Below are 19,408 nucleotides of genomic sequence, written 5' to 3'. Positions count from 1 at the left end.
ATGCAACTTTACATAGGACAAGCATTCAGTCGACCATTAAAACAGCGTATTTCATTTGGTAGATTCATTAAAAATTTTCAACATTCGCAACTAATTTCACAGCTGAAATTGTACTTCAACATCAGGCAACAGATTACCCTCTTCAATACTCTTTGGCCTTGAAGAAAAAGCTTTGCCTTTTGGTTCCTTTTTGACCGCATATCACCTAGAAAAAATTGTCTCTCATATATTTTCTAGAAATTATTAGTAGTTTCAGTGGAAAAATGGTCCTTTTTTTCCGATATTGTTTTATTTGCAACGCGTTACTCGTTTTATACCATGTATTTCCACCTATTCGGGCTTACAGCCCTCGACACCACCCTATCAGGAATAATTGTTTACAATTGTCTAAAATCACAAATCATTAATTTTAATCACTACAGAATTACAAGATTCACACATTTAAAAATTCATTTACATAGTTGCTACAAAGTGTTATATGTACAATATCAATTGCAAGTAAAATATTCCATTTCATTAAATATTCAACTTTACACCAAATTCCTTCTTTTTCAAAGCTAAAAGACAACTTTTCAAATACAACCCTCACAAAAAATTGTTTTGAGTTTTGCAGCATTTCTAAGTGGGATCTCGAAGACTGGCTCTAGAAGGCAGGTACCGGTTATATAGTTTTCAACAATATGCTATGCCGAAAACATAACGATGACAAAGTCAAAGACCTTCGTTTTATGGGGTTTGTTTTGCAAAGCGCACTAGATGGTACTCAAACAGCAGTGAGGGAATAATAGCAAATTAGAAATTATAAAAAACAGCAAATAGGAAAAACACTTCCTAAGTACAAACGTCAAAACTTCTATCCCCTCACTGACTCAGTCGTTCTAAAATCTCTACTCTGCTTCGGCTGGTTATACTATATATAACACGTCAACAGTCTTTTACAGAGGAAATTGGTCAAGTAACTCGAAACATCTCCTACAATAAGCCATATAAGCAATACATATTTACATGATAGTATAAAAGGTCCATTTTAGAAAAGGCCTCGGCTAACACAATCTCCTAGCTAGTCGGAAATCCACTGCGTGTTCGAAAGGGACACAGCACCTCAGTGTGACCGTTAGACGCCTCAAACATGAACTTCGTGTCTGCTAAACACTTAAAAACAAGAATAAAGGAATCTGTAATTACACCTAGTTCCTGTATTTAGCCAGGAGAACTTTCTTAACACAGTAAGAAAGTGCATATGATATGGGGATGCAAAATATCAATTACTGAAGTAATTACCCTTTGATTATTCACAGTCTTGACATATTTCTTGCCAACGTTTCTCAAAGAACTTTCGTAATCGTTTTCCAGCTTGACCAACCTAAATACATGTGTATATGTATACAACTTTCAAGACGCTGGAAACCTGGCAAGCATTCCTGCAGGGGGGGTTGAGATTCCCCCACAGTGTAGTAGAGTTGCAATTTTTAAAGCGACTGACTCATTCGGGTCTTCTCTATTTAATATTTCATCCCAACTCTCTCTTTGTTACATTACCTCGGAGTCATCTTCGTTATAGTGATTACAGTTATCAAATACTAGACGACTGTCAGCTGCAAACTCCTCTCGTGAAGTATATCTAAGGAAGATTTGGATCAATTTTAATTCACACGTTGGAGGTTGGTCGGGTAGTGGAAAGCTTGAATCAGTTGAATGCAAATAATTCAAGGCATGGCACTAACGATGACAACTTACTGAAAATCCCGTAGTTTAACTTTCATGGTATGGAAATCCATTGGCGATAGGATTATCGTATAGTACTCAGGAAACTAGACAAAGGTTAGAATAAGGGTTATCCTGAATACAATCAACTTTTTATAGGGATTAGGCGGAGGGGGGGGGTCAATGGAAAGAGGGCTTGGCAAATTTCTTAGTAAGGGCTTATTAGAGAGTGGCGCATTTGTGGGGAATAAATAGAGAAAATACGGTTATAGATCTCGAGAATTCTGGCTAGGTCGAAGCTTGCATGACCAGGCATAAAATAAACAGCATTCAATATATGACGTCTGAAAGCGTAGTTTTCTTACCTGTTTTGGATTGACAGGAACTAAGAAGGGCCAAGCATCTTCATGTTTCTCCATCTCGGCAAGCAAACTTCGACATGGTGCCATATCCTTGGAACATTGTTTTCGGTTCAAATGCTGTCGAGACTCCTCGGTCAAACTATTTTTCTCATCTAGAGCTTCGCTCTCTGCTTGGATCTGTTTCTTCCTCTTACGGCTCGTTGTCGACGCACGACTGCGGGATTTCGACTAAAATGATCACGAACACATCATTATGCATGTCTATTGCTATCAGGCTGCAAATTTAAGTTACACGTACTGCAATCTAAAGCACAGCACACATGCAGATGCTCACCTTGACCTTTTTACAGTTAGGACATGACCAGCAACGTGGAATTCTAAAAAATTCACGGAAGCGAGTTAGTGCAAGTTTTACTCTGAGATTATCAGTAAACAACTGCTTTTTTTTGTTTCTAGGTGACATTGCTGGTTTAGTCGAATGCAGGCGTTATTTCATTAGCACGAAAGAAAATTTAATTTTTATAACTTGACTTGCAACTTACTTAGCAAGTGGTGGATCAACACATTGTGGATGATAGTTCCTTGGACATTGGGTACAACGAAGAAGTCTGTCCTGTGTTCCACGACACATGAAACAACAACTTTTACCAGTCGCCTAATGAAACATTAAAAGCATGCATTTCGTGAGGCTAAAAAGGCTAATCTATACTAGCTTTATTCCAACTCACTGATACACAATTAACTAGGTACTGACTCATCATGAGTGACTCACCATAATAATGCAATCAGTACAATACCAATCACCCTGGGGGATAGTATCAAGTTTTGGCTATAGAATGATAAAACAAAAATTTCTATGTAAACGATCGGTACTGGTAACAATTACAATGTCCTGATATCATTTTGTCTTGACAGGTTCTAAAAGGAAACTATATTGAATTAAAACTATGGTGAAATTGATATTAACAGTTTCGGACATCATGTTTTGAAAAATGCAATGAGCCTAAAAATAAAGTCATAAAGAAGAGAGCTGGTAACGAGAATTTGATCGCTCATAAAAGCTTGAAAATTCTTTACCTGACAGCAATAGGTGTGATAACCACGATCGCATCCGTCACAAAGTAAAAGAAGTTCTTCGTTGTCTCCTTTACGACACATCTGGCAGAACTACGGAGCAGAGAAAAACAGTTTGAATTTACACGAATTACAGAAGCGAACTGTACAAGCAAAGTATTGATTACAACTTACGACTTTCATAATAGATTTTGCCCAGGCAATACAATCAGCTAATAATGTCAAACACATGTACAGCTGAGCAGGTGTACGACATGCGGACACGGTCTCTCGCCATAATTTCAATGCTGGTGTGATCACTTCTTCTTTCTCGCTACAAAAATGACATGAAAAGAAAAATTTAATTTATGCTGTACAATGAGCTTTGATTGGTTATATCTCAATAAGATAAACGCATAACATCATAACATCGCATGACTGGCTATTTGAAAAAGAAACAAGGGACGATGACTATTTGTACTGGCACTGTATTGTAATCCAAGAATATTTCCACTTTTGTTTTCAAATCCTGCAACTGATCATTTTTATGACTTGAAAAATTACCTCGAACCACCCTGAACCTGTGCACTTGTTTCAGCACTCTGTTCTTCATTCTTACTGCTTGAACCGTTTGTAAGATTGGCGGGAATTTGAAGTTTACTGCAAAAAAGATATTAGATCTATATTAGATATTATCTGTGGATGAGAGTTCAGGGACGAATTATTAGAGAAACCTTTTTTATTAACATGAGAGGGGCATTAGCTCTATTTACGCACACTGAATGTGTATGTATTTCAGGAGCAATCATTAGAGATATATTTGAACTTGTTAGTTCAAAACGCTACTGAGATGTATATTTAAAAACCCCGCAAAGAATTTCGAGAAGACAGTAAATACATGCAGACTGTATAATACCACGAGCTTAAGACAACTTACTCATTTCGTAAAGGCGACTTCAAGTATCTTCGCTCAATCCCAGCTTCAAGAGCCGCCAAGCGTGTGATAGCGATGGTCAGAGGAAGACCGCATAAGCTCTCGGGCTTACTACCGTCTTTTGAAATAGAGAAAAGAAAGTTAATCGACGTCATCGCGTAGAAGAACAAACCATCAGTGTCCGTTCAAAAAAGAACAATATTTTACCCGATTTTCTACTGTATGATAATGTCTGCGATGCCTTGGCAGGTAATCTCCAGCCCTAAAACACAAACACAACATCGCATCTTTCAAAAGTTATGCAATTTCAATCTGTAATGGCCTTCTCCTCCTTTAGAGCCATGCATTAATTGAGAAAGTGCCAGTTTGTACGTCGCATTTTGGTCTCGTCGAATGAAATTCAAACACCAGACGAGATGTTAATGACTACTGCATGTTTGAATTGAATTCGACGCGATGTATTAACATGTAATTAAAGCCGATAAGAAGAACGAGTCATCCCAATCGCGATAAGATCAAGTTGTTTTATGATCCAAAAATGTTTTCAGTGCATGCATATTAATAGCTTAAAAACGAAGCGGGAAATGTAATCTATTGTTATGGTAACGTACTCTCCGTTGTTCGAGAGCACATTCAGGTAGCGAGGTCCAGTAAGGCTCATCCAGACATTACGTATTTGCTATATTCGTCAAGCGTTGTGTAAGCACCACGCTCATCGTATCACTGAAGAAAAATACAAACTTACCTTGATCTGCAAACTCGCCGCGAATATCTTTTCTTCAAGTTCCTCGACTTCGATTAAAATATTTTTGTTCGCAGCGAAAGCTTGATCTGGGAACCAAGTGTCGACAATTTCTTTGTCAGATTCATCTCCCTCAGGCTTTACCGGTTCATCTTCCTCGTCACTTGAGTTCACTTCGGTTGATACTAAATAGCGCAAAAAAATTGTCGAGTTTAAGTTACAGCTTAAGTGTTTACTGATAAGAGATGAGATAAACGCGCGAAGAGCTGAAGTCATTCCCGTTTGAGGAAGACTTGATTGAATGAACAAAGCTTACAAAAACAGGTTCTTGATGAACCTAAACTTGCGATTGAACAATGCTCTGCTACAAAACCGGTACTCTCCCCATACAACAATTACATGAAATAAGAGTGTATACTTACATTGAAATTCTTGCTTTTCGAACGAGTGATGAGTGTAATCGTTGAACTTTAGAATGTTCTTTTGTAAACTTTTCTCACGTATGCCTCTTTGATGTAGCGTCTTTGTGAGGTCCTTGAGAAGACGTTGGTCCATAACCCTCCACCAGCCGCATTGCATCTCTAAAAACAAGTGAGTTGAATGAGGTTAGTATAGATGAGGTACGAATGAAGATGAAACAACGCTTAATAATAATTAATAATTCGAATAGTTAGGCAAGCGTACAAACCTTTTGGTATAGGCGCTGGGTCCTGGCGTAACGATTCCATGACACTACGGCGTACCTCATCGAGTGTAAGCGGGCGTTGTGCGGACGGCAATTGATAGACGGGTGGGGGCGTGATTGCCACTTTCTTTTCAGCGGCTTCGACCACACCGGATGAGCTTTCACCCTCACTTATCTTAGGTTGTTTAGGAGGCCTGCCCGGTCTTCGTGGTGCACTACCATCTAATGGGATACGTTGCGTATTGATGGTCGGCATCCAACAATTGGTTATGGTAGTTTTATCACAAGGCTCGCGCGGTAAAAGATCAAACCACGGTCCTGTCGCGCCTTCCAGTATTACTTTCGCCCCGCGGGATGATGTACTAGAGTTCGTGCTCTCCGAGGCGATCGAGGTAGAATGATCCGGGAATTGCGCCAAATGGTTGCGGTTGTCCTGTGTGGGCGATTTTAATCCATTACTGGAACATTCCCCGCTTTGTTTTCCTTGCAAGGAAACGTGCTGCATTAACAGCTTCATAGGGGAATGTTCATCGCGTGTCCCAGTCATAAGGTTTCCATGGAAACCTCTGTAATGTCCTTGCGACTCCCCTGTAGTCCCTTTCATCTCGTCTATACACCGAGACAAACCTGGACTAAAAACACGCTGACCCCCGTAGTTCTTACCACCCATGACGGAATGTTCATCGCTTATCTTAGACAAGTCGAAATGTTCCAGGCCTGTTTCGCCATTATCATTGCCCTCAATATATAAACTTCCACCGTATGGTAGCACCCAGTACATGCGACGAAATCTGTCTTGACCCAAGTACAAGGCTCGTAGCGAATGAGAAGATATAAACAACTTTGAACGAAATTGAGCTTGTTTCTAGAAATAGTAAACAAGGAGTCATATTGCTAGGTCACAATGAGAAAAAACAAGTGGGGAAAGGGGGGGAGGGGCTTGCTTCAAACAAAGGAATTGTCGCCATTTTATCAGGTTTGTGTATACTATCACTTTAAACTTTTCATCTTGGCAATAACGCATAATCCCGCTAAGGGCATAAAAGAACTAAAAAATTGCAGAGTTTGGCGTTGAAATATTGTAAAATTCAAGGAAATATCACTAAAATTCGCTAATTTGTATACTTTCAGTGTGCCCGGAAATTCTCACTACTTTTTGGCTGAAAAATGTAACGCATGCAATACAACGGTAACGCATGCAATACAAAGGTAACACATGCAATACAAATATGACAGACAGACAGCAGTAGAACCAATTGCATGTTCACCTTTTCTAATCTCTTTATTCGCCTTTCGAACTCATCCAACGTTTCTGGTTCCGCTTTCTCCTACAACATAAATAACACACACAGTGGAGTATTTCTTTGTTCAACTTTACTTGATGAGACATAATTAGAGAAACAATCTAGCCATCAAAAAGTCCAGTTAGTTCAGTTTTCATCACAAACAACCGCATCTCATCGTGTGGATAGTATTATCAGTAGGTACTTAGTTGGTACTCAATCAATCTCGAAATAATAAGCGTATATACTGTAGCTATAATTCACGGCATTATCTACATATGGAATAAACATACCTCATCAGCAGAGTCATTATCGGATTCATCTTCTTCATCATCTCCTCCTTCATCGTCTTCCCCAGCATCATCATCTTCTTCTTCTTCATCTTCCTCTATTTCATCATCATCCTCCTCATCATCGTCCTCATCGTCATCGCTGCCTTCACTTCCATCCTCTTCTTCAACAGCTTTCCTTTTCCGTTCCTTCTCATTTGGTGTCGTTACCGTTGTGGTGCTACCTCCAGCCTTCTTTCCTGGACTCTTCTTTTCTTCTGATGCCACTGGTTTGGGAATCTTGCTATCCGGGAATTTTTGCTGCTGTAGAGACTTCAATCTAAATAATTTGGAAAACATATTACAGTCAAGCTTTATATGAAACGACATTACAATATCGATTCTCAGTTACTTTTACCCTTAACCGCACTTTATTACATTATTACAAACACATACAGTAGGAGGCAAAAGTTTGAGTCCAGTGACTGTATTTCTTTGTTTCAGCAGCATATATTAATATTCTACAGAAAACCTTACCGATAAGTGAACTAGAAAAAAGTAAACAAGTAAACAGAAAAATACATGCTGTACAACAACTATGAGATGTTATGATATTCATTTTTACGTATTTTAATGTGCAAACATGCATTTACATGTCATTGCTTAGTTCCCTCTTTTTTGCTCTTGAAATGACCTTTATTCTTGCTCGCATAGATTCCATAGGTTTTTTAATGTCACACGTTCAATACCTTGCCAGCATTCGTTGACCACTTGCCTCAAGTCAGCCTGGCTGGCGGGTCTGTGCCTCGCCCTCTTCCGGTTAAAACGGTTCTACAAGTGCTCCATAGGTTTTAGATCTGGAATATGAGGTGGAAAGCCATGACAACGAGATCACCAGAATGAGTTTGCTTCTAAACGATTTCTGGCACATAGAAGATGTGCATGTGCTTAGGGTGATTATCATGTAGTTAGACGTGCGATCATCTTTGTACCAGATGAAATTCCATGTCCTTGAAGAATTGGATGATACTTTTCTTTAATTAGGATCCTATTATATCTTTCAATATTGCCAAACCGAGCATGACCAAAGCAGCTAAAAGTTTGCTTGAGTAGGATTTAGTTTCTTCGAACCTCTCCAAGGTTAGTTGCATACCACCTTTTTAAATTCTCACTTCTTCTGCGATCTTACGAGGAAAGAATCCTTCAATACTTAATGGAACTATTTGTCCTTGTGCACCATCACTTTGCCCTTTTTCCTACCCATCTTGGGCAGTGTAAAGGAATGAGAACTTTATTTTGTTATAATTTAGATCATTAGGACCAAAACAGTGTGCAATTAATATAGTTTACAGTACTGAAACACTAGCACGCATGTCTTAACTCCAATACGCTGCCAGGATTTAATACTGGAATTCTACAACGACTGGACTCAAACTTTTGCCTCCTACTGTAGTTCAAAGAATTCACTTACTTTCTAAGATTTCCTTCGGCAATCCACTTATTGTGTCGAAGTGAAGACATGAACTCGATTTTATTCTCGATTTCCCTGCATATCGTTCTACCGCATAACAGCTCGTTACATATAAAAGCCAGCGAACCAGCCTTTTGAGATGGACTCAGCGCAGTGAATGGCTTTTCCGTTAACGAATCGGAAATCTTAAAAAAATAAACAGAATTGCTGAAAATGGACGCTGCTGTTATAGAAGAGAAAAAGTGATATTCGCTCGCGTTTATATTTACTCTTTTAACGGGTTTGAATCAATGCCGTGTGTATATATAATTAGGGAGCGACAATTACACAGTAAATATCCGGCTAATCACAGAGTAAATAACACTCTGTTTGGGATAATGTTGGCAGTTGCTGACGACATGCAGACTTTAATATGGATATTTGAAACGTGCAACAGCCCTAAGAAAAGCCATGTGTGAACGTGGCCATAAAATAAGAGAACCCCCTGATGACGAATAACGTTTATAAGGAGGTCACATGGGTTTGATAATTTTGATAATGTGGAAATTTAAGGGGGGTATTCAAAACCGCATCAAGAAACACGTGTTGAGTATACCTCATTTGGTTCAGCATTTCGGGCCAGAATGAATAATCGAAGGACCTCAGAAACATTATGTTCGTTTACTTCCACTTGATCAAGTTTCACACCAAGTGCTGTCTCAGCCTGGATAAATATGTACAACAGAAGGGTTTTTAATATACTTACAGTACATCTATATCATTTGACTTATTAAATATAGAATACAGTAATATAAGACTCGCTTTCTACACTCACACATGGTCCTTCCACACCCGGGTCGTCAAGAGCAGCTAATAACATTGTTTGACACAATGGTGTAATAACATCCTCGTCGTTTTCATTCAGTAATGACGCTTGCATGTCGGCCATACTTGGTACTTCATTTTCAAAATCTATTCGATAAACAAGTATCACAATTGTCTAGTTCCCGTCAATAAATCTTGAATCAAACACAATCAATGTCACAAGAGGAATATAGTCGTACCAATATCCAAGGCTGTGCCGAAGTTGTGGAGGAATTCCTGGACCATGCAGAGATCAGCAAAAGCATTTCCCGAGATCTTCAGATCTTTTACTCTTGTCAGTTCTGGCAAAGGCTGGGAAAATAACAGATGATATAGTATATGAAAGTAAGGTGAGAAGTTATGTTAACGAAAACAAATTGAAAATCGTGAATTCAATTTTTGTTTGTAAACACAGCAGTCAATTTGACGCAAAAAAATGTAGTGATATAATATAATACGTTGACTATTTTCATTTGGGCTAAAAGGGATGATGAGATCATTCACTGCGACCAGTCCCTATATGCACTCACTGTACATCAATGCCATTCGTTCCTTTGTTATACAATATATAGTACACGCACGTCGATAAAACATGCCATGCAGTATTGGGATGTAAACCTACCTTGGCGTCTCTCAATACCATGTCTTCAACAGGCTTCTTAAGTTCACGAGATAAGATCATTTCCCTACGTTTTTGTTCCTATAAATAATAACAGAAGAATATTTAAACATTGTTAACGAATGCGCAGCCTCAGGAAGTCTCTAAAGCCTTGTTTCCACCACCCCCAAAACATGAGATATCAAACGTCTCAACTCGAGATAAAAATTTGCTTTTTGAAATTTCTTTTTTTTTTGCATGCCTTCCTCTTGCTGTCTTATAACGATGCTTATGTCGCACCGTACAACTTGCACATCACAACATTATTAATAATACAAACCAATTTGCGTTCTTTGACTAATTTCTTTGCCCTCCTCTTCTCTTCTTTAAGACGTTCTTTTTCCTGCAGAATAATTATTTAATCATGACGATAAAAGAAATGTATTTCTAGAAAGTGCTTTGAAAACGTGGCCAACGCGATGTGATCACAGTACCTGTGCTTTAAGAAGAACAACTTGTTGTCTTTTCAACTCTCTTTCCTACACAATAATACGTATACATATTAGGCTATTCTGACGGTCGAGGCTAGTCACGAAATACGTGCGCTATAATAATTTCTTCAACCGAACATGAGTATTATGGGATATTAGCTATTACAACAAAAGCTTGCATGGGGACGCGAATGGGAAACCTGTAAAACTGGGTTAGAGGAAAATGACATGTTCAGTGGTTAATTTTAAATTTGGTAAATTTGAAGATATATCACGAGGGGTAAAATACTGTTTTTGAGCCGGGGCTGGTTCTGTATATCGCTCGTAATACCAAAGTTCTGCAAATTATTGAACTTTGAGGGGCTATAGCTATATGCCACAATACTTCGCAAGCAAACTTTACCAACTGGTTCTCTAACACAACGCTATCACTCTTGTAGACCATACCTTAGCTTTTCTCATTGCTTCATGGTATTTTGCGTTAGCTACATCTTCTTTCTTCTTTTTTCTTGCCTAAAAAAATAATATCCACCTGATGAAATGCCACGAAGGGACTATACTGAAACTCAAAAAAGTCAAAACTACCCCGAGAAGAGTATAGTTATGGGTCAATATGACTAATTAAGATTACCAGAGAAAAACATATTCAAGCTTAAAAACAAGCATTTTTAGAATAGCCAGTCTAACTTTTTGGAAAAGGTCGACTTTAAGTTATATAGGCAAACTGCCGTTCAAACAAAGCCCTAATTATCAATTCGTGACTAAATTCAAAATTTAGGTATTCTCATAGGCTCTGCCTGAAAAATGTTTAAACAAATTTGCCGATTAGTTCAAAATAAAATTCCTCCTTGTTATAATACGTACCTCGATGAGTTGCTGAGCCTTCACTTCCTTTTCCAATTTCTGTTTTTCGATTTTTTGCAGCTTTTGCTAAGAACGAGAACAAGATCGCAGGATGAATAGCGTTGATTTGAACAGAAATTTCATTAGTAATACATCTGAACTATTGAAGATAGTTGCAGATTATTACCAATTGTTTTAAATGTCGTACTTCCTCTTTGGATTTCCTCTTCTGTTCGGCCAGCAAACGAGCTGTATAATAATAATAATGATGATGATAATAATAATAATAATGATGATAAAACCGTACTACATTAAAGAAGTTCATTCGCAACCTTGTGATACGGTTAGAACAGAAACGGATCTGTTACACGCTTGTGATTTGTACTGGAACAACTCTACTCTGCTATCTCTATGGGTGTGAAGCAGACGGGAAGCGAGCTTACCTACTGTATACCAATCCTGATATCAGGATATTTTATTGGCACTCTTCAGAGAAGATCCAATCCGTATTACAACATAGATATGTTTTGTTACCTCTTTCCTTTTTGGCCTGTTTAGCGGCCTGAAGCATTTCTTGTTTTTCAAGTTTCTGTTGCAATCTCTCTTGAGCTGTTGCGATGAAAAAATCTTATAATTTCTACATCTTGAAAAACTATTATTTCAACGTAACACTTGGTCTTTTTTTAAACACATGTCTCCAAGGTTGGTTTATTTCATCGTGCTTTTGATATTGCGAATAATCCCTCACCTTTCCTCAATTTAACCTGCTTGGCGGCCTCAACTGCAGCTTGTCGTTCAAGTCGACGATGCATCTTAGCTTCAGCAACTTTCTTGGCATTTTCTATGAGAAACAAAAAAATTCCGCGGGTTAAAAGCACGCCACGATAAAAGTTGGAACCAATTTATTATTTCATCAAATAATTTTCCCAACCTGACCCTAACCGTGGCCACCTGCATGAAGGCTAAGTATAAGGAGTATCTACTGTACAACCATTTGACCAATACCTCCAAGATTGGCCAACCCCCAGAACAGTTGAACTGTCAGGCGAATACACTAGGATACTAGGAAGTGCACGTGCATGGTATACATTGTGCAACCCTCACTAAACCAGGTCATCTCGCGCTCATATTTCAGACAGTCAGGGCTCAGAAGAGTTGTCAAAATAAAAATCCATTCTGGAGTAGCTATTTTATCGATTATATCTTTTGTTATTTTTGAAACTAGTCGAACCTTTGTGATTTTGTTTTACTTTTGTTTATAAAAGCTATAGCTCTAACAAAAAATTGAGCCCAAATTATATTTTTTTTCAAGAGATATTCTGATATTCAATTGTTTCAACTGAGAAATGGGTCCTTTTCAAGATTGAACTAGCTCCAGTCCTTTACTGCCTTTTTAGAACGAGATTGCTGGAAATACTGACGTTGACACACTAGTTTAAGATTCTTTTACTGCATATATATATATATATATACACCCGTTTGCAAAAACGTTGGCCGCAGATAGATATATAGATAGATACCCGAAATCTAATTAGAATTGCATATGTTGTGTAATATGATTGAAATCCCATGCAAATGTAATCATATGCAATTCTGATTAGACTTCGAGTATCTATCTATCTATCTATCTATCTGCGGCCAACGTTTTTGCAATTGGGTGTATATATATATATATATATATATATATATATATATATATAACTACCTTGCTGTTCTTTCTTTTTCTCCTTCTTTTTATTCAACCTCGCTTGCTTTTCTTCCTGTTTCTGTTTTTCTGACCTTTTCCTCTCATGTATTTCTTCTTCAGTAAGAACACGGAACTCGTTACCCTGTAATGTAAGTACAGTGATATTAATCATTCAAAATCAGAGCCATATGTGAAATACAAATTTAAATTGGGTTTGTAACGCAAGCGGTTGTTTCATGTCTGCGCCGTAGATTTGGGGTACCTCGCTGATGGGAGGAATATTTAGAGGAGGTTTTTATCTCCAAATATTAAATCTAATAAGATCAGTCACTACACCCAGTGAGATGAGAGAGGAAAATAATCATAGGCAAAAGGAAAAAAATCTTTCTAAGTTTGACCAAGATAATTTCCTATAGAGGAGAGCACGTGCTCACCACTTAGTGTACATTTTTTTAAATTACCTGAGTGCATTCTAAGAATTCACCAAGATGAAGTTTCATGCTGAAGCTAAAATGTGCCAGGTCCATGTCTGTTATTCCATTCTTCTCAATATACTACATCAGAAAAGATTAATCAATTAATTTACTCACTTAATTTACTCTAGTATAATATAGGTTCATCAACTGCCTCAACACACGAAAACGTCTCCCATCTATAAATGCAATAGATGTATTTGCGACATTGCTACTTGGTTATCTTGGATAAATTTTGGATGGATTCACCAAAGTGGGGAAGCACGTCTCCCCACCTAGGCCGGGACAGGTGCAGGGCAGGGGGTGAAAAATGTGGGTATCAATTAAAACTTGAGGAGAATATGTACAAAAAAATGTATTTTAATACAAATATTTTAGTGTACTTGGAAGTTAAAAGTAACTAGTTAAAAGTTAGAAGTAACCAGTAAGAATCAAGTAGCGCTTTCTCAACCTTGTGTTATAATTTTTCAAACAAACATAGATTCTCATATCCTCTACAGCTGATGCTTGTGCCCCACCCCATGGCTATCAGCTAGACTGGATCCCACCCCCCACCTGCCCCTACAAAACAACACTTTTTTACAGTTGCTGTCAGCGCAGGATGTAAATAGTTAGAAATTCTATTTTTAATATGCATATACAGTACATGGCAACCAAGTTGTTCCTGGTTGATAAAACAGGAAAAAACAATGTTGTGGTACACTCGGATCGTGGTTGTTATCAAGTTGTTTAAAACCTGAAACTTGATAACAACTTGTTGGTGGGATAAAGCACAATGTTGTACACACCTGTTTTTATCAACAACTAGTGCATTTTTAGCTTTGTATATCCTTTAAATTTACCTTCTTCACATCAGGGTAAGTTCGTATTTTCTTCCCACATGGAGCAAAATAATAAACATCTCCTCTTAAACCACCACTACCAGCTGCTGGTCTTAACTTTGTTTGACGTCTCCACCTGCAAGTAGAGTAAAGCCAAGAAATAGTTTGTCAGTGCCATTATCAATAAAACAACTATCTAAGTGTTAACTCAATATTTCTCTTATACTCTGCATAAAATCTCTACAGCAGTTCTTACCCTTTTTCTAGAGGAATCTTCATTAGTTCTTCATCAACGACGACTACTCGTCTTTTACGAGGTGGGCCTACAGATAAATGAATAAAAGACTTGCCAACCCATAAGAAGTTTTGTATAACCTAGGAGGGATGCAAACATCAAATTTCCCTACACCATTTGTTATGCATATATTTGATAAGTTGGCCACACACTTATTTTAGGCTGGCAAGTAAATGGCACAATAATGCAAATGGCACAGTACAGTACAGTACAGTACAGTACGGTACAGTACAGTACGGTACAGTACAGTACAGTACAGAAATACACTCACCTGAATCAGTTGTGGATTTTCTCTTTCCAGGAGAAGTTTGATCTTGAGAAAAATCACTGTCCTGATTACCATCATTACTTTCTGCATCACCATCCTGATCATCATCCTCTTCATCGTCATCATCACTACTTTCACTTCCACCACTGCCACTCTCAATTTCACTTTCACTGCTCACTTCTGGCTCCTGAGAAACAAGCACACAATTTAGGATGTTGACTCACATTTGGTAGCACATCACTTTTTCAAGAGATTTCATGTTAATTAACTGACCCAAAATAGGCCAGCTGCAATGCCCTTCAGCAATGTACATTAATACCTTCAGCAATAATGCTTTCAGTTGATTGGATAAACAAAAAAATGACACTAAATTTCTGTTCTTCTATCAGGCCTATCATTTTCAATTCCATAGTTAGGATAATTGTTTTCACTAAATAGAACAACTAAAAGTTCCTTGAAGTGATTTACATATTTACGGGCAACTCATACTTAGTCTAATATAAACATGTTTTGATTGACCGTTTGATTTATGTAGGCAGAAGGAAATAAAAAATCCCCCAGTCATAACAGGCACAGGTAATTAGAAAACATGGGCAATGTACTTAAAGCTATGTACAAATCATTTAACAAAAAAATTGAATTATGAGAAATACCTGCTGAATAACATGTTGTTGCTGTTGTTTTGGTTTCAACTGTTGTGGTTGGAGTGGCTGGGCATGAGGTTTTACAATCAGTGGTTTCTTCCCCTTGACATCATCCTCATAATCAAAATTACCATCCTCACTGATACCATCATCATCACTATCACTGTCACTACCTGATTCACCATCCTCTTCATCACCATCACTACTGCCATCATCACTACTACTGTCACCATCTGGCCTTGGGATGGCGGTTGCCCGAAAGCGTTCCAACAACGGGGGCTTACCACCTGTTGGTCTGGCAGGTGGCAACTTGTTGGGACTAGGTAACGCACTTGATGGTTGACTGGGTTTGGCAATTGGAGCAGGAGAAGATTTAATTAATGCAGGTGGTGAAAAAATAGGTGCTGTACTTGTTGTATTGCTCTCCAATGTGTTAATAACAGAATCGCGTTTATACTGATCATGATTTGTCACTGGTGCATCTCGTTTATACTGTTCAAGATTCACAGGTATATCAGGTTTAGGTGGACTGATAGCTCTCTCCCGCAATCTAGATGACACTTGTTGAACATTTTTATCTGCTTGTGCCCTCCCAATGTTAGTTATAGGCATACTTGTATCTGCATGAGAGTAGTTAGGTTTTTCAAGAGGCTTAAGCTGATGATTGGGTGCATTTTGCTGGGATTCACTAGCCATCGGAGGCAAATTTTGTTGTGGCTCTTTTGGCATCAAAGGTGGTGTATTGAGTCTAGATTCAGTAATAAGTGTTGAAGGTACATCAAATCTTGAATCCCCAGTAATCGAGGTTATACCATGTCTACTGTCTCCAGAACTTGATGTTACACCATGGCGTAGGTCATCTGATAGTGGTGTGTCATTCAGTTGAGACTCATTGGCAATTGGAGGTATATCAAGTTTAGGTTCGCTTGATAGGGATGGAATGTTAAAGCCAGTTTCACTGGATATTGATGGTATCCTAAGATGATGTTCATTTGTAATTCCTGGTACTTTTAGGCGAGAGTCATTTGGCATTCCAAGTAAATTAAGTCGTGAATTATTCGGTATGCCTGGAATATTGTGACGAGTCTCATTTGAGATAACAGGTACATTAAGGCATGATTCACTTGGAACAGGTTGTACTTTTAATCGGGACGCGTTAGAATTTGCTGGGGGGCCCGTATTGTGATTTTGTTTCAGACTTTTTGCTGAGTTACTTTCTGAGAAGTTTGTTGGCCTATTACTTGACAAACCCATAGTGTTCCGTTTCTCCTCCACCTCTTGCATTTGTTTCTGTCTGTCAACCATCTTTTGTTGATGAATATCCTGCCAAGGTGAAAATCCATTGCCACTAACATCTAACATTAAACTGTGCCCTCCAAGTCGGTCTTCCCAAGCCAGCGGTCTATCTTTACCTAGCGTGGGCATGCTATGTAAACTGTGTGCTGGCTCTGGAAAGAAACGTGGGGTTGATGCATAATAACTGCCTGGTGATGATCCATTTAGAAAATCAAAGTTTCGATAAGCCTGTGTAGGATTATGATAGGTAAGGTTTTCATGTGATCTCATATGTTCTTGCTCATGAGGTAGCCATAGTAAAGGATTACCAAAGATATCTGTATTGTTCATATTTTGAGGGTGAGCAGTTATTGATGGTTGCCGCCACCAGCTGCTTGATGTTGCAGGTGTTGGGCTGCGCTGTATACGAGGACTTGTTGCCATCAGAGGGTCATGGGTAAGGCTAGGTGTAAAGTCATGGTGGTGCGAGTTGACTGAAGGAAAGCTTGGACGTCTCCCAATCACAGAAAATGCAGACGGCATTTGGGCCAGCCCATACCTGTGCTCATGAGGTAATGGAGGAGACTGAAGGATTGGAGGCTGGCCTATGAATGATAAAAAGGCATACTATGATATAAAGTGTTAAAATTTATTAAAACATATAGTGCAGAATGGTATGTAGACAAGGACGAGCTTAGACAACGCTTTAAGCAAGGATAAATTCAGCTTACCTATCATTGTAGAGTCGAAGAAGGTCCTAGATGAATGTATTGGACTCTGTGATGGAACATCATTCGGCTCCATTGATACTAGGACGGTCAAGAAAGCAGGACAACACTGCTAATACTTTCGGTAAAAAAGGCGAAGTTCGTCAGGACGGAAAACACGCTAAATGACATCAGCTCGTCTTAGAAATAAAGAAAATGGACAAACTACATAAATTAGCGAGAAATAAGCACTTCGGTGATGTGTAGAACAGAATAGGAGCTCGAAATGCCCAATTTCCTTAAAACGGGTGCCATCTTGTGACACGGTTCTTAAACATATTGAAATTAACGACGCAACTTAGCGAAGGAGGGTTCACAAGGAATCGAGTATGTCGTGATCTCAAAAATTCAACGAACGCTGTGTAGGATATGAAATCGCCGTACAAAATACTGGAGATAAACATTACTATAAATACGATATATTAATTAAACTTGTACCTCGTACGGGCAACCTTTCCCTCCTATTTTGCCATTAGGAAGATCCTATACTTGAGGATAAAACCGGCCATTTTGGACGGCGTTTCTTCGCTTGATTTTGTATGTTACAAAATTGTGTTGAGAAATTCGTAAACGTGCTCCAAATAACTCCACTGTCCAGGTATAAATGCTCTCTGCTAAACACGCTAGATATTCCAAGCCTTGTAGCAGCGATAACAGTGTGCAAAACGAAATAAATTTTAGGATTTGCTTCGATAAACTAGGTTTAGGTATCGTTTAGTAATGATATTGAGAAAGAAAGGGCGAAAGGATAGCATAAAGCGCATGTGGTATGGTGACGTCACGGCAATTGTAAAACAATGCCCCCGTAAAAATAATCGAAACTTATCATTTTGCAAAAATTATACTTCTTAATCCCCGGTCGCTTGGGGGCAGACCTATTTAGGCGATATTATTTTAAAACGTTTATACTTCAATGGAGGGTTTCTCTTTCGCTATTATCGGCCCTGAGAAAGATTGGTTTCATGGGCAGGCTTTCGTGACCTTATAGTTATGGGTAAATTCTGTATGCCCGTGAATGTTCTGTACTTAGCTGGAAAGGATTGACTTGACAACAATAACGTGAAATCACATCGCTGAAAAGTTTACTCGGTTTCATCAAGCTAGTGCTGTCTACCGCAATATTTTAGTTGCTATGTTGCCCGTATTTTTGCTAACGTGAATAATATACAATCGGGGGATGCTGTGAAATTGTAACTTAAATTGATTTGTTACAAAATTTATTCAGATAGAAAAGTTTATCAACAACAGCTCATGTTACAGCGCTAGCGCGGAAAACGAAACAATTTGAAAATATATAAGATTCGCTACATCATCAATTGCCGAGGATGATTTGTTTACTTCGATATAATATGGAAAAGCCACCAAAGTTTATAAAATTATCGGTGATACCATAATAATTCTATTTAACATATTTACAGTTTTTCGAACTTTACATAAGCTTCCAAAATTCATTAGCACGTCCTGTAAATTCTAGGAAACACACCACGCATAGCCAGTGTTCCCCCCGGACAACTGCCACTTTACTTTTAAATTCACAAAATCCTTAACAGGACGTACATTTGTTTGGAAATTTTAACGATATACGTATTTATTTAATTTGCACATTGGCACAGCTGACCTCGCTAGCTCAATACCAGGGGCCAGGGCGCTCAGAATATTCAAGTGCCTTTCTGAACAGGCTGGGCACTTGTAGTAATAGCATGTATACTTATGTTTTTCAACTAGATATTTTTTCCTTCTGCTTCTGGTTATATTCCAAAATAGGTACACATTTCCACTCATACAGGATACTATAGCAGCTCTATAACCACAATATTAGCGAGTTTATACGTCACACAGTCATACTTCTCATGTGTCCAATGCATCATTATCAATAGATAATCATAGCCTAAGAAATTTA

The 19,408-nt window shown here is 38.3% G+C and overlaps 1 protein-coding gene across 3 annotated transcripts; it reads right to left on the bottom strand.

The window, feature by feature from the left end:
* Nucleotides 1-299: 299 nt before the first annotated feature.
* Nucleotides 300-18,274, bottom strand: LOC114533697 (bromodomain adjacent to zinc finger domain protein 2B-like). 3 transcript variants are annotated; one of them, XM_028555391.1, is made up of 38 exons: nucleotides 17,947-18,274; nucleotides 17,473-17,673; nucleotides 15,476-17,346; nucleotides 14,826-15,009; nucleotides 14,516-14,582; nucleotides 14,281-14,395; nucleotides 13,427-13,519; nucleotides 12,984-13,107; nucleotides 12,027-12,119; nucleotides 11,813-11,887; nucleotides 11,466-11,527; nucleotides 11,300-11,365; nucleotides 10,883-10,948; nucleotides 10,439-10,483; nucleotides 10,285-10,347; nucleotides 9,969-10,046; nucleotides 9,547-9,658; nucleotides 9,318-9,454; nucleotides 9,099-9,206; nucleotides 8,504-8,688; nucleotides 7,057-7,372; nucleotides 6,749-6,808; nucleotides 5,484-6,345; nucleotides 5,218-5,376; nucleotides 4,799-4,980; nucleotides 4,261-4,315; nucleotides 4,057-4,171; nucleotides 3,684-3,779; nucleotides 3,315-3,453; nucleotides 3,144-3,233; nucleotides 2,839-2,895; nucleotides 2,609-2,721; nucleotides 2,401-2,443; nucleotides 2,070-2,294; nucleotides 1,738-1,811; nucleotides 1,540-1,621; nucleotides 1,282-1,363; nucleotides 300-1,152 (listed from the first exon to the last, which is right to left on the bottom strand). In XM_028555391.1, exons 2-37 carry the CDS (start codon nucleotides 17,543-17,545, stop codon nucleotides 1,289-1,291), a joined length of 6,360 nt encoding a protein of 2,119 aa, XP_028411192.1. In that variant the 5' UTR covers nucleotides 17,546-17,673; nucleotides 17,947-18,274; the 3' UTR covers nucleotides 300-1,152; nucleotides 1,282-1,288. The 3 variants fall into 3 exon arrangements, with proteins under 3 accessions (XP_028411192.1, XP_028411129.1, XP_028411273.1); XM_028555328.1 differs by having other exon boundaries at nucleotides 17,473-17,648; XM_028555472.1 differs by having other exon boundaries at nucleotides 11,487-11,527; nucleotides 17,473-17,648.
* Between the last annotated feature and the right edge of the window lie 1,134 nt (nucleotides 18,275-19,408).

The sequence above is a fragment of the Dendronephthya gigantea genome, unplaced genomic scaffold (genome assembly GCF_004324835.1).
Source record: "Dendronephthya gigantea isolate DGI-Jeju-01 unplaced genomic scaffold, DenGig_1.0 000000F, whole genome shotgun sequence".
NCBI lineage: Eukaryota > Metazoa > Cnidaria > Anthozoa > Malacalcyonacea > Nephtheidae > Dendronephthya > Dendronephthya gigantea.
This window is presented reverse-complemented; position numbering and strand designations above follow the sequence as displayed.